This window comes from Pleurodeles waltl, chromosome 7 (assembly GCF_031143425.1).
Source record: "Pleurodeles waltl isolate 20211129_DDA chromosome 7, aPleWal1.hap1.20221129, whole genome shotgun sequence".
NCBI classification, from domain to species: Eukaryota; Metazoa; Chordata; class Amphibia; order Caudata; family Salamandridae; genus Pleurodeles; species Pleurodeles waltl.
The window spans coordinates 1,259,992,114-1,260,007,247 of NC_090446.1; the positions used below are offsets into that span (position 1 = coordinate 1,259,992,114).

A 15,134-nucleotide genomic window follows, 5' to 3' on the forward strand; every position below is an offset into this window, starting at 1 on the left:
AACAAACTGACATACATGTAAAAATGGGGGTAACATGCCAGGAAAGATGATACTTTCCTACAGAGAGCATTATCACTGCGGTCCTGGTTAGCAGGATTCCAGTGAACACAGTCAAACACACTGACATCAGGCAGAAAAAGCAGGTAACCATGCCAAGAAAGAGGGTACTTTCCTACATCCCCTGACAGGGTACCCATAAAGAAGTTCAAAGGGGCTGAACCCCACCCCTTTCTGTAACACCTCTCTATAAGCAAAGAGAAGCATGGCAAGAGGATGTCCCACTTAGACCTCATGGCATCAGGGAGGCCTGTGATCATGCTTTTCAAGGTCTTGTTGAATCTCTGCACACGACCATTGGATTGAGGATGGTAAGGAATGGTGAACCTGTAAGTCACCCCACATGCATCCCACATAGACTTCATGTATGCAGACATGAAGTTTGTGCCTCCTTTGGTAATCCCACAAGGGTAAATGCCGCCATCAGAGCACTGGTCACCGCCAGTGCAGTCACTGTTCCCAGAGGGATTGCCTATGGGTAGCGGGTGGCATGGTCCTCCAAAACCAGGTTAAACCTGTTGCTTAAGGCAGTCCTGGGGTCGAGGGGACCAATTACGTCAATGCCCACCCTTTCAAAGGAGGTGCCAATGCTGGGGAGCGGGATCAGGGGGGCCTTGAATATTTTTCCTGTCTTCCCACTAGCCTGGCAGGTTGGGCAGGACCTACAGAATGCATCTGAAGCCACCCACATTCAGAGCCAATAAAAGTGGGTGACAAGCCTGGTAGAGGTCTTGTCTTGCTCCAAATGTCCCACACATGCTGCCCCAGCCTCTGGCACCTTAGGCTCACTGTAGAGGTGATAATTCTCCCAATATATATGGTGATCGCCAGAGGCTTTACCTGCTGCTCACCAGTTTCCTCAGACCCTCAGGAATGGGGCATTCCTTTTGCACCTGGTAGAATTCCTCCAAGGTTGGCCCACCCTCAACTTGCCAGCCAGCCAGCCAGCAAGCTCAGGTAGGTTACCCAGGACAGCAATGTCCTCCCCAGTTGGCTCAGGGGCTTCCTGCTCAGGGACCCTGTCAACCACAGTGGGAACTTCTGGGACCAGTTTCCTGTGCCCCTTGCTCCTTTCCTTGGCAGCTGTCTGGGCCATTGTTCCAGGTTATGGACACCCTTGACTCCCTTCCCGGGCAGCCATGGACCTTGTGGTCATGCAGACCCACTCAGGCAAACCTAACATCTCTATGTGAGACCTTAGCTCTACCTCCTTCCAGGTAGTATACTCAAGGTCGTTGCCTAACAGACAATAACCTCACATAATAAATTTACTTTACTGCCCCACACCCATCCATTCAGTGCCTTTCTAGAAAAAAAAAGAGTCTACCCAAATTTGTGTGGAGATACTTTTCAGGGGTCAGTCCAAACTTGGCAAATAAAAGGGCTTTGATAAGCAAGTATATGTTACGGTCCTCTGGTTCTAATATGAGAAGTGTGTCCCTCCCAATTATTGGTACATATTTCCACAAGCCCCTCTATTGCTCTTCAGAAACCCTTGGACCTTTAGTGCAACTTCATAGGCATCAAACCATTTGTCAATGTCATCTCCCACCACATAACTTGGCACCACATCTTTGGGCATACAAACCTTTTTGTCTCCAGCAGGTCCTGGATGTATGCTGCCACCATCAGTGCTGGACTCAGACTGGCTAGACTTGAGGTCCAGCTCCTTTAGACTCAGTTCATGAGCCAGAAGTACTTTCTTTTCAGCCAAGGCCCTCTCAGCTGAAGCCTCAGCTTGTTTGACTTCTCGCTCAGCCTTCCTCTCCTCTGCCTCCATGTTTAACCTTGCCAATTGCAGATTAAACTCTCTCTCCTCCCTCCTTTCCTCTGTGTTCAGGCACTTGAGACACTGTTCCCTGGTTTAGCAGGGGGCACGAATCCAGGGGTGTCATCCCCACTGCTATTGGGAAATCCTCTGGGGAGCCATCTTCTGGCCCCTCCACCTCAACATCCTCTTGTGAATGGGCTTCTGCCCAGGCCATCAGCGCCTTTTGGTACTCCTCCTTCCTGGAGGCACCCAGGGTAGGTACACCAGTCCCCTTGCTGGCTGACAGTGTATGTCTCCAGCTTAGTTAGGTCAAACCCTCCAGCTCCTCCTTGAGACCCAGCCAGAGACATGTTACTTAGGATTGGGTTAAAATGTCGAGCAGAAAAATAATTGCAGCAAAAAGAGAATTATCAAATTGACATTAAACTGTGGGTAGGTAGTGTACATGTGGCTATTGTATGTCACTGCACAAACACAAGTCCTATCCTCACCACTGATCAACAATGTTAGAAATGGGGTCTCTAGTTGGCAGAGGCATTCACCTTTGTCCAAATAGGGACCACAATCCTAGTCAGGGTAAGTCACACACAATCCAAATTATCCTGTGTACACTCTCTGGTACCTTGGCACTGAGCAGTCAGACTTAACATAGAAGACAATGTGTAAAGTATTTGTGCAATAAATTATACAGCAACACAGTCAAAACACCACAAAAATACACCACACAGGTTTAGAAAAATATAAGATAATTATCTGGTTGAGTTAAGGTCAAAATGATAAAGATTCAATAGGCACAAGTTGAGAGATCATGTTTGCAAGATTAAAAAGAGTCTTAAATCTTAGAAATCAACAGTTGTCTCTTGGTTTCATAAGGTACCTGATTTGCGTCAAAACTAACACGCACATAGACCGTATAGGAGGAGAAGTGTGGAAAAACAGGGTATGTGTTGGATTTTCCGGTGCAGCACTGACGATGCGTTGTTTCTTTCCAGGCTGCAAGGGGCTTTGCGTCGATTTCCGGCGTGCAGTCTTGATTCTTCACTGCGATGTGGGGATCTTTTTGATGCCCAGGGATGATGTGTAGAAATCCTGGACATGTGGGGCGAAGTCACAGGTGTTTCATCTATCCGGGAGGTGATGCGCCAAATTTTCTGTCGCACAGCAGGCGCTGCATCGATTCTTTACTCGGGAAGTCGGCCTGCGTCGTTCCGGTTTAGCTGTGCATCATTCCTGGAGGGCTGTTCATTGAATTTCCGGTCGCAAGGCAGATGCTGCTTTGATTCTTCAATTGGGAAGTCAGGATGCGTCATTCCGGTTTGGCTGTGCAGCAATTTTCTCATCACAAGGCAGGCTGTAGATCATTTCTGGCAGGCTATGCAATGATATTCGGCACACAAGGAGTTCCTTAAAGAGATTAAGGCCCTCATTATGACATTGGCAGTAAGTACCGCTTACCGCCATGCCGACTGTCGCCAACCTACCGCCGCCGCAGCGGATTACCGCTACCCATATTATGACCCACACATAGCAATCTGTCACTATACAGCCACACACACAATTCCGCCACCCCAAAGGTCAGTGATAAACTGGCGGTAGCAAAACCCACACCGTTACGTCAACAGAACTACACCCACAGCATTATGACCCAAGAATCACCGCGGTGGACATTCAATGGCGCGAAACCATTGATGGTACATACAGCCGTGCTCAAAATACACACACACAAACAAAACAACACCACATTGGACAATTTGAATAACACACACCTGACACACATCACACCCACACCCCCACACCACTATAAAACACACACCCACATTACCCACAACCCTTTATGACTACAAACAATTGCCACAAGAGAGATAGCAAGACCACAGACAAGACCACAGCCACACACCACCATCACCTATACACCATCCATGCACCTTACATCATACGCCCCATAACAGCACCCCACACACCCTCACCCACACCACTCACACTACACCTGTGGCACCACACCAACACCCCAGATTCTCAGAGGAGGAGCTAAGGGTCATGGTGGAGGAAATCATCAGGGTAGAGCCACAACTATTTGGATTACAGGTGCAGCAGACATCCATTGCTAGGAAGATGGAGTTATGGCAGAGAATCGTGGACAGGGTCAATGCCTTGGGACAACAACCCAGAACAAGTGATGACATCAGGAAGAGGTGTGACGACCTACGGGGGAAGGTGCGTTCCACAGCTGCAAGACACCAAATAGCTGGACAGAGGACTGGCGGTGGACCCCCACTTCCTCCCTCACAACTAACAACATGGGAGGAGCAAGTCTTGGCAATCATGCATCCTGAGGGCCTGGCAGGAGTAGCAGGAGGACTGGAATCTGGTAAGTCAACTCTCTATTACTGTCACCCCCCTACCTGCATGCCATCACAAACCACCACCCTTTCCCTCACTCCCATCACTCCACCACCTCCCACACACCTCACCATCACAACCGACCCCTCCCAATACCAAGCCCTGCATGTAACACCAATGCACGGACCCCCATCACAGACCTGCATGGACACCCATCACTAAAGCATGCACACTAGAGAGAATCACCTAGCCCACAAAATAACCACTCACACAAGGCAACGCTGACAGGGCAATAATAACCATACAGGGCAACACGCCATGCACAAGGTGACACACACAGAAACAATAACACTGCATTTACATCCCCACAGGTCCCCCACCCAACGTCACCGGAGAGTAGGTGCCAGCAACATCCAGTCCATCCCCAGAAGAGGCCCACAGTGGTGACAGCAGCTCTGGACGCCTGGATCTGGATGACCAACTTGGCCCATCAGGGATCTCCGTACAGTCGGTAACCCTAGCACAGTCCCATACCACCACGGAGCTTTCCCCCTCAGGAAACACCAGCACAGTACCCACCCAGTGGGCCCATACCTCTGTCCCCAGGACACGTCAATCATCATTGTTTCCACCACTGCAGGGACCCCAGGCCACCGTACAAACACAGGACGATCAGGGACCTGGGGTCAGTGGCAGTGGGCACACGGTTCAGGGGACAGTGGCACAGGACAACAGGGACACTGGGAGGACTGCTGTGCCACAGGGGGAGGACAGGCCCAGATAACAGACTCTACAGGAGGCACTCACCAACATCCTAGGAGCATTCCACCATTCCCAGGAGACGATGGGCCAGATGCTGGACAAGTTACAGGAGACCCAGCGGCTGCAGGAGGGATAGTACCTGGGGATCAGGGAGGACTTGAAGGACATCAACACCCCCCTGGTCACCATTGCAGGGGTGCTGGCAGACATGGCCAACACCATGAGGGAGGCAATGGCACACCACCGGGCCCCTGACACTGGCCAAACCGATGAACAGCCTTCCATCTTCGCTGCTGCTAATGTACAGGAGGCCCCGCCACAGGAACAACAAGCCACCAGCACCCCACCCCCTGCAGAAGGAGAACCACCCCGCAAAATGTCCCTGTGATCCAGACAGAAGCCAGAGACTATTGCCAAGACCCCCACCAGGAAATAGGACTCCTGATTGTCACCCTTGTGTCCCACTCTGTCACCCTGTCCACCTTGAACTGCCATTGCTCCACTTCCTATGCGCCCTTGGACAATGCACCTGTGATACAAATAGACTGGACTCTATCCTGGATATTCCTCCACCATCACCCCAGCCCATTGCACACCCCCCTCTACGTTATTATCACTTAAATAAACACCATTTGAATAAATACAAGTATGGAGTCTGTCAAATGATTTAACTGTGTATTTGTTTAACATGCTTTAAACACTGCAATACAACTGTGCAGTAATGTATACATAGGAATGACCTGTAGTTGGACACACCAGGAGCGATAGTGGGGCACAAATATCTGAAAATAGAGATGGCAAAGGGTACAGTAATTGGCCATGGAATTGGGACTCTCAGCCGACCAGTGACAATATCAAACACAAAACTGTCCATGTAAAGTGAAATTAAAGTGTCTTACATGTGTGTCATTGGAAGAATTGTCGTATTATTGCTCTTCTGTTGTCCTCATCCTCTGCCTCCTCATCTTTACTGTCCACAGGTTCCATTGCTGCCACACTCCCATCTCCTGCCTCATCCTCCTGCAGAAAAGGCACCTGGTGACATAAGGCAAGGTTGTGCAACATACAGCATGCCACGATGATCTGACACACCTTCTTGGGTGAGTAGTACAGGGATCCACCAATTAGATGAAGGCAACGAAACCTGGCCTTCAGGAGGCCGAACGTCCTTTCTATAACTCTTCTTGTTTGCCCATGTGCCTCATTGTAACGTCCTTTTGCCCTTGTCCTGGGATTCCTCTCAGGGGTCAGTAGCCATGAGAGGTTGGGGTAACCAGTGCACCTGCAAATATCGAGGGACAACTGTTGGACACACACTAACCCTTAGGGCCCACACCATACCCATACACCAACACCTAATGGCTGGGAACCAGGGCTCACCTATTAGCCACACCCAGTGCCTCTTGAGTTGAGCCATCACATATGGTATGCTGCTATTCCTCAGGATAAAGGCATCATGCACAGACCCAGGATACTTAGCATTGACATGGAAGATGTACTGGTCTGCCAGGCACACTATCTGCACATTCATGGAGTGAAAGCTCTTTTGATTTCTGAACACCTGTTCATTTCTCCAGGGGGGGGACAAATGCAACATGTGTACCATCTATTGGCCCAATAATGTTGTGGATATGTCCCATTGCATAAAAATCAGCTTTCACTGTGGCCAAATCTTCTACCTGGCGGGAAACGATGTAGCTGCGCATGTATTTAATCAGGGCAGGCAACACTCTGTTTAGCACTATTGAGAACATTGGCTGAGACATTCCTGCTGCCAAGCCCACTGTCACTTGGAAGGAGCCACTTGCCTGGAAATGGAGCACTGAGAGCACTTGCACAAGAAGGAAGATCTTGGTGGGCTGACGGGTAGCAGATATCCGGTCAGGCTCCAATTGGGCACACAGCTCTGTGGTTGTGGCCCTGTCCAGTCTGTAGGTGAGAATATTGTGCCTGTCCTCCATTGTTGCGAAGTCCACCAGGGGCCTTTACACGGGGGGTGTCTCCATCTCTTGATCATCCGCAGCGGTTGCAATCCAGTGGGCAAACGGTGAGCAGCTGGTCAGTATTCCATATTTCCAAACACTACACTGCATTGCATGTTGTGACTGTAACAGTATATTGTTGGATAGGCACAAATGGTGCTGATGTGTTCTGTGACGCAGTTAGGTGCCATGGCCTGCCCCTCCACTGAAATGGCATCTGCCTGTCCTGTATGGAGGGATATGTGAAATGAGGTAATTCTGCTGACGTTGTGTGCCATTGCGGGAGGTGGTCGAGAACCGCCGTGCAACTCCTCATTGGATACCATTGGGCCCTATGAGTTACAGTGGCCAATGGTGATGTACGCCTGTGGTGACAGTACGCACCACCGCGGACGTGACCCTTATTTTCTATCTGTTCACTCACTTGCTACCTAACCTTCAACAGCAGAGGACCTACACTGCAAGTGCTGTTGTGACCTGTGTCTGGAACCGACCATGGCTCATGTCACTGGGTAAAGGACCCCTGCCTTCACCACTGCGGAGTTGAAGAGACTGGTTGATGGGGTCCTACCCCAGTACCAAATGCTCTATGGGCCTCCAGACCAAAAGGTGAGCATACTGTGAGCACGATGCATGGGGCATGAATGCATGGAGTGGTTTGTGTGAAGGCCTTGTTTAGGAGATATTGGTGGAAGGGCCCTGGGCAGCGTGCTGCATGTATGGTGGGCAATGTCTGTGTGTAAGGGGATGTGAGGTCTATGGTGGGCCATAAGTGTAACAGGTAGGATGGTCCGACTGATATCTTTTCCTATGTGTATTTCTCTGTAGGTCAGTGCCCATCAAAAAATGGGTATATGGTGTGCCATCGTCAAGGACGTGCAGACGCTGGGGGTCTACAGAAGGCAGAGCACCCACTGTCGGAAACGGTGGGAGGGCCTGAGACACTGGGCATGGAAGACGGCAGAGGCACAGCTGGGGATGGCCTCCCAAAGAGGAAGGGGTGCCCCTCGAACCCTGACCCCCTGATGGCCTGCATACTGGCGGTGGCCTCTCCGGAGCTGGATGGGTGCTTGGGGGCATCACAGCAGCCACAAGGGGATGACTATAGTGCTCCAATATACTGCCACCAGCACCACTGCCAGCAGCAGCAGCCCCAGTGGGCAGCCGTCCGAGGCTGCAGGGGAAGAGCTGGAGCCTCCCCCACCACTGCCAGCACTGCCGCCAGCACCGCCACCAGAACCACCACCAGCACCACTGCCAGCAGTATTCCCAGTGGGCAGCCGTCCGAGGCTACAGGGGAAGAGCTGAAGCCTCCCCCCCACCACTGCCAGCACCGCCACCAGCACCGCCACCAGCACCACTATCAGCAGCCCCAGTGGGCACCCATCTGAGGCTTCAGGGGATGGGCTGGAGCCTCCTCCTACCACTGCTAGCACTGACACCAGCCCCGCCACTCTCACTACTGAGCAGCCGTCACTTCCGGTAGACAGTGTGTAGTCCTGCCTCCATGGGCTGTTGTGCGTCCTGGCCCCTGCAAAACCTGTGGGTCTGACACCCAGGTGAGAGACTGTGACGTTGCAGTCCCCAAGAGCTGCATCACTGTGCACAAGGTCCCCTCCAGAACCAGTGGAGAAGCCATCCACTCACCCCATCCTTCCCAGGATGAAGCACATTGGGCACAAGGCCCCCTCCAGAACCAGTGGAAGAAGCCATCTACTCACCCCATCCTTCCAAGGATGAAGCACACTGGGCACAAGGCCCCCCCCCAGAACCAGTAGAGAAGCCATCCACTCACCCCATCCTTCCCAGGATAAAGCACACTGGGCACAAGGCCCCCTCCAGAACCAGTGGAGAAGCCATCCACTTGAGAAACTGTGGCCTTGCACTCCCCAGGACCAAGCAGTGGGCAAACCACCCACTAGAGAGACTGTGGCCTTGCACTCCCCAGGACCAAGCAGTGGGCAAACCTCCCTCGAGAGAGACTGTGGCTTCAGTGTTCTCTCTGTGTTGTTGCAGGAGTGAGGTGGGGCCTTGGCCTATGTGATGTGGCCCTGTGGCCCACGGACATTGAGGACTGGGCAGTGTCCCTACATTTGCAAATATGAATATACGTTTACATTTTGATGCACTTATTCATGTTATTTCATCATATTACACTCACTTTCTTCAAATCATTTTGTCCTTGCATTATTCCTGAGGTGTACAGGGTGTATATGTAATGTTACTGCATCTGGTTGTGTGTGGGTGTTGGGGGTGGGGGTGTTGCGTGTGTGTGTCACTCTCCTTCCCCCCCGCCCTTGTGTGGTAGGTGGCGGTACTCTCCATGGCCGTCTTCACCTGTGTTGGTGTTCATAATGCAGGAAAAGGTAGACGAGCATGGGGAATATGTGCAACTCGGGCTTCATGGCGTCGTGGTTGTTCCCTGAGTCTCCAGAGGTCAGTCCTTTGGCTTCTGTGTTCTGTTTTCGCCGTGCTTTTGATGTCGTTGGTACCGCCCCGGAAAAGGGGGCAGATAGGCCTATCGTAATAGTGTGGGCGGTACTTTGTCTTCCTCCTGGCTGTTGGCGGTTACCGCCATGGTGTTTGTTGTTACCGCCATGGCTGTCGGTGTGTTAAAGTCGCTGTCTGTCTGAGCGGTTTCGGCCGTGGTCATAATTCAATTTTTGTTACCATCGGCCTGTTGGTGGTATTACCGCCTCCTTATCACTGACCCCCAGGCTGGTAATGAGGGCCTAAGTCTTTTTGGCCCTGAGACTTCAGAAAACAGGAGGAAGCTCAAGCCAAGCCCTTGGAGAGAACTTTTCAGCAAAGTCAGAGGGCAGCAGGGCAGCAAACCAACAGCAGGGCAGTAGTCTTTCTCAACAAAGCAGCCCAGATGAGTTATTTGGGCAGCCAAGCAGTTCCTCTTGACAGGTTGCAGGTTCAGATCCAGGTCCACAAGTGTGTGATTTGGTGGGGTCAAGGACCCAGTTTATATACCCAAAAATACCTTTGAAGTGGGGGAGACTTCAAAGAGTGGTTTTGAAGTGTACAACGTTCCCTTTCAGTACAGGTCTGTCTGCTAGGGTCCCAGTAGGGGGTTTGGCAGTCCATTGTGTGAGGGCAGGTCACTAGCCTTTGAAAGGTAAGTGTCAGCCCTCCACCCTCCCAGCTCAGGAAGACCCATTCAGTATGCAGATGAGTGCAGGTGTGACTGAGTATCCTGTGTTTGTGGTTGTCTGTGTGCAATATACAAGGGAGCTGTCAACCAACCCAGCCCAGACGTGGATTGGAGACAGACTGTAAGGCACAGATGGATTTTAAGTGCAGAGAAAGGCTCACTTTCTAAAAGTGGCATTTCTAAAATACTAATATAAAATCCAACCTCACCAGTAAACAGACTTTGTATTACCATTCTGGCTATACTAGATATGACCTGGTTACTCATTTCTGATCAGAATCTACCACTCATACAGTATATGAAGGTAGCCCTAATGCTAGCTTATGAAAGGAAAAGACCTCACAGTAGTGGAAAACCAATTAAGGCGTTTTCCACTACCAGAACATATAAACCACGCATGTACATGTCCTGCCTTTTAACTACATAGCACCTTGCCCTATGGGTTATCTAGGGCTTCCCTTAGGGGTGACTTGTGTGTAGGAAATAGGGGAGTTTAGGGCTTGGCAAGTACTTTTAAATAGCAAGTCGAAGTGGCAGTGAAACTGCACACACAGGTCTTGCAGTGGCAGGCCTGAGACATGGTTAAGGGTCTACTTATGTGGGTGGCACAACCAGTGCTGCAGGCCCATTAGTAGCTTTCAATCTACAGGCCTTCCGTAGGCACATGTAGTGCACTTTACTAGGGCCTTACAAGTAGATCAGATATGCGAATTGGGTATGAACCAATGTTACCAGGTCCTAAAACTAGAAAAAACAGTGTCAGAAAAGTGGATGGAGACAGGCAAAAAGTTGGGGGATGACCACCCTAAGGTTGTCAGGTCCAATAGTTGGCAATACAAAAGACTTTTAGCACATTAATGATGGTTTGTGGTGGTCTTTCAGTTTTGTGTCTGCCAGGTCATCCTTATTGAAGGAGATATATCTGAACAATTGAAATGGTTTTGTGAGTTGTCAAACCAGTCTGAGAGTCTCTGAACCACTGACTTCAGGCTGTAGTCGGATTCAGGTATTCTTTCATAAACTAATATATCATCACTGAGAATCATTACATTCTTGAGCTCAGTAAGGGTTTCTTTGAAGGAATCTGGAACACTTTTGTAGCTATAAATAAGATAAAAAATAACTCATGTACTTTTATAAGCCCAATGTGCTATGCAAGTGGTGCTATATCTGGTAGATTCCTCAAGTTGTAGTTGGTTGCACTTGCACCACTGCACCCCACTGACATCGAATAGTAGGTCATCTGTTATGGCAATCTGACTGATGTAGTTTATTGTGGAGCAGCTTATAAAAGCATGACAGGTCAGGTTGCTGGTCTGGTGCGCACAACTCTGCATCACTGTGCTGCCTGTATACTTATAACCCGCCTGACATCTTTAGGACAAATCCAGTACGAAATATACGGAGCAGGGATTTGCAATCACCTTCTGGCACAACCATCCTCTGTTATGGAATTGTGGACAGTTATGGACATAATTGTTATTTCTGGAGTCATAGATTGAAGAACAACTAAACGATTTAAATCTCTGAATTGTGCAGTAGGAAAAACATTTCAGCTAGCCGCCTGTTTTGCGAGCAACTTTGAAGTAGTTGTTGAGATGGCCAATTCACACTGGTCATCTGGGTCAACAGATGGGCTAGATGGAGTAAGCAGGGAGATGCTTCTTTTCTGGCAAATAGCCTTGGCTGGATTCTCAACAATCATTGATGCAGAGGACAGCTTTTAACTTTTAGGGACAGCACCTTCTTATCACCAGTGGTCTTTCCTTACATCACACTTCACAAGCAGATTGATTTCACCCTTAAGGCGGGGAATGTAAGCAAAACCTAGTTCCAGTAATAGCTCTTATGCATACTTAGTTTGGGATGGTCATATATGTGCCAAATCTCTGTTTTATTGTGTTTGTACATAGCCACAGGCAAATGCTCTGTCTGTCAACGTCTTTTCTCCAGTTCTGCCTACGTCTGGTTGGCATCACTGCAGTACATGGCACTGCTCAACAAAATTAACCTTGTTGATTGTTTCAGTGATTCACTTTGTAGCTTTTCATTTTGTTTTGTGGGCTATGCCTGTTTTTGGTTCTTGTGCATGCAGTTACGGGCGTTTTTCGAAGTCATCTGATTTATAACTTGCTCAGCACAACAGGCGTATGAGGTATTCGCTGGACAAGGAAGGTGTGCGTAGGATCAAAATGCATTGGGTAACAAGCAGCTGCCTTCCTGTTCTCGCCTTCCTTTGGCTGCAGTCGTATCAGGTAACAGTGTTTAGTGGAAAAACGTGTGTTTCAGTGTGGAAGTAGATTGACTGTTCACAATGTGCCACTCTTTTCCTATGATTTCTAATAGCTATTTAAAAAGTTCGCATTTCTTTTCATTGCATTGTGTGATTGCAGCATACCCGGAGTAGACTGTCAATTAGTGCTGCTTGTTTGAATTCACTGTTTTCTCATACTACGGATTTTCATGCCCATCCATTTAAAAACTCTAGGGTATGAAGAAAGAAATGTGGGTAGTGTTACTTTTAAGTGCTTGGCTTCCCACCTTTTTTTGGGACAAATATAGCTAAGGGCCTGCTTTAGTGCTGGTGGCGCCCTATGTGACAGTCTTTTTTGCACCCTCACACCCCATGATCAACTCTTTGGATCCTCTCACTATCACCTTGCAAATTAGCTCCTCATCTCTCCATAGCCCACATTTCACATACATCCATTTGTTTTAAAGCGCTTGTAAAGGCTGACTTTACTAATCCACTCACCTAGCCACATAAAATATACTTCTGTTCTTTGCAGTAGGCATTTTAACCCTCTATGCTACTTTATGGTGAAAAAAGCTGCTGCTAGACAAAACTCCCATCTTTCTCCCTAGCAGGAACATTAATCACAAGAGGTATCTTGACATTTGAATTGCTTCCTGAATGCTGGACGCACAACTTTTCATCAGGTGCTTTTAAATAGCAAGTTTCGTGAGTTATTGCTAAACACTGCGCCACCCTGAGGTCAGCTCCCCCAAATCCAGGTCATCACCCCTGCGGCCTCACTGCTCGCACTGCCCTAAAGCCGGCCCCATGTCTCCTAAATCTATACTGCTTTTATGTTTTGGTGTTGGTAGATTCTATTGTAGTTTATTAAAAGACCCAGCCTGTGCTGGACTTCATGGTGTTTTGATGATAATGGGAGGCAGATTCTCGTTCACACTTCATTTATTCAATAGTAGAGGAATAGGTATGGCTGCTCTAGATGTACAGGGAGACACAGTACAAAACAGGTGTTTACAAATAAATTAAACTATTACTTATGTTTCCTTTAGCCACTCCTTTCTATAAATCGCGTGACATACTGCATTTTCTGGGTTACATACAATTGGTTGATTAATTCACCCTTTCTCTCCTGTTTGAGTTTTGGAGTTTGACAAACTATGGGACATACTTATAGTCCCCTAGCGCCACCTTGCACCACATTAACATAAATATTTTTGACACTAATGTGGCCCAAAGATGCCGAAATCCCTGCGCCGTATTTACAGAGTGGCACAATGCATGCATTGCGCCACTCTGTAACCCTTTGAACCACATTATGCCTGCGCCAGGCATAATGTATGCAAAGGGGGCATTCCCCCATTAGGGGAGCAGGAAAAATGGCGCAAGGAAATCTATGGGATTTCCTTGCTCCATTTTTTACGGCACTTTTAACGCCTGCTCAAGAGGCATTAAAAGGGGGCTTCCATTCTTTGGAATGGGCTCCTATGTACTCTGCAAGAGTAGTGCCAATATTTTGGCGCTCCTCCTGCAGAGTACATCAATAGCGTAACGAGAAATGACGCTATTGCCCCCCTACCCTGCACCATGCTTCACCATATTTCAAATATGGCGCACACATTGTGGCAGTAGGGGGTGCTAAGGGGTGCAGGGAAAGTGGCGCTGCACTCGGTGGAGGCCACTTTCCATAAATCTGCCCCTATGTCTTAGGGAGCCTCACATCTCTCAAGGGACTCTCTCCCTTCTGCAGTTCCTGTTGAATGTCACCAAGACTTGTTTATCTTGGGATTTTCTCTGAGAAGGACAATGAGGCTTGAACAGAGTGAATAACTTGTCAGGGGCATATGTCTGAAAAGCCAACATGCCTTGACGAAGATTAGAAACATGCCTGGCTGAAGATTAGTAACGGAAGTATTGGAAGAGTGTCAGCCGCATGCTTGTGGTGCCGGTATGCCTGAAAGACCTATATGGTTGAAGACTGGTCAGTCTTATGTCATAGGTACAGCTAGTCTATCGAAATCACATGGGACTATACCTGCAGTCAGATTAGGGCATGCAATGCTTAATTTCTAAAATAATAAATGTCAATGCCACAGCGCTGCTCAGAAGATGCGTCCTGCGTTTTTAAATGTTAACGCGCAGAATATTTAATATTAAAATATTAAGTCCACTGCCAGTCACCCCATGCCCCTTTATGTCACTCTTATAGCTTACTACTTACTCCCTTGGTGACGGTTTTTCCGGCTCCCCCTTCCTCTTTCCATCCCGTGTGTGTTTTTCTCTCTCATGCTCTGGGGAAATGCGTTTTGAGGGAAAATAAGCGCGGGTCCCAAAAAGTGTAGGTTCTCCCCACCAGCAACTACCAGATCTAATTAAGCACTGACTAGGCACGTCATTGAATGTCAGGTGAGTCTGAATATCAAAGGCTGACTGAGCTGAAAAGGTTCATACATTTATTAGAGGCATTGTGAACTGAAAGGAGGATAAAGTTGGCAACAGCGTGAATCGCATCTCGTGTAAGACTGCGCAAGACGGTTTGTGCATTGATAGCCTAAGCATATGAACTGAGAGTTGTGCTTGGGCAGTATTTATGACCTCCACAGTGACCTAACAATCAAAAACCTTTTTAATGGGAGTAAAAATCCCTTTCATGTCAGACAAACCTGTGCATCTGACAGGCTGGTAGTCCTGAGACGAGTTCTCTACAGGTATGGCATGATTGGATGTTTTTGATGTCAGAGTACTCTAGGCTGTTATGAAGATTGCAGCAGATGACAAATGGTTTCTTAGTCTAGGCATTCTATTCTC

General features: G+C 48.7%; 1 protein-coding gene across 4 annotated transcripts in view; it reads left to right on the plus strand.

Annotated features, from left to right (window-relative positions):
• Positions 1-15,134, plus strand: part of LOC138246148 (cytosolic phospholipase A2 gamma-like) — an 823,362-nt gene that overhangs the window by 41,540 nt on the left and 766,688 nt on the right. For 2 of the 4 annotated variants that reach the window (XM_069200424.1, XM_069200425.1), the window contains exon 1: positions 12,216-12,327. The exons of the other annotated variants lie outside the window; for them this stretch is intronic. In XM_069200424.1, coding sequence (XP_069056525.1) covers positions 12,223-12,327 — 105 coding nt within the window. In that variant the 5' untranslated portion in view covers positions 12,216-12,222. Of the gene's footprint in view, positions 1-12,215; positions 12,328-15,134 lie in introns of those variants that run through there. 4 annotated transcript variants of the gene reach the window in all.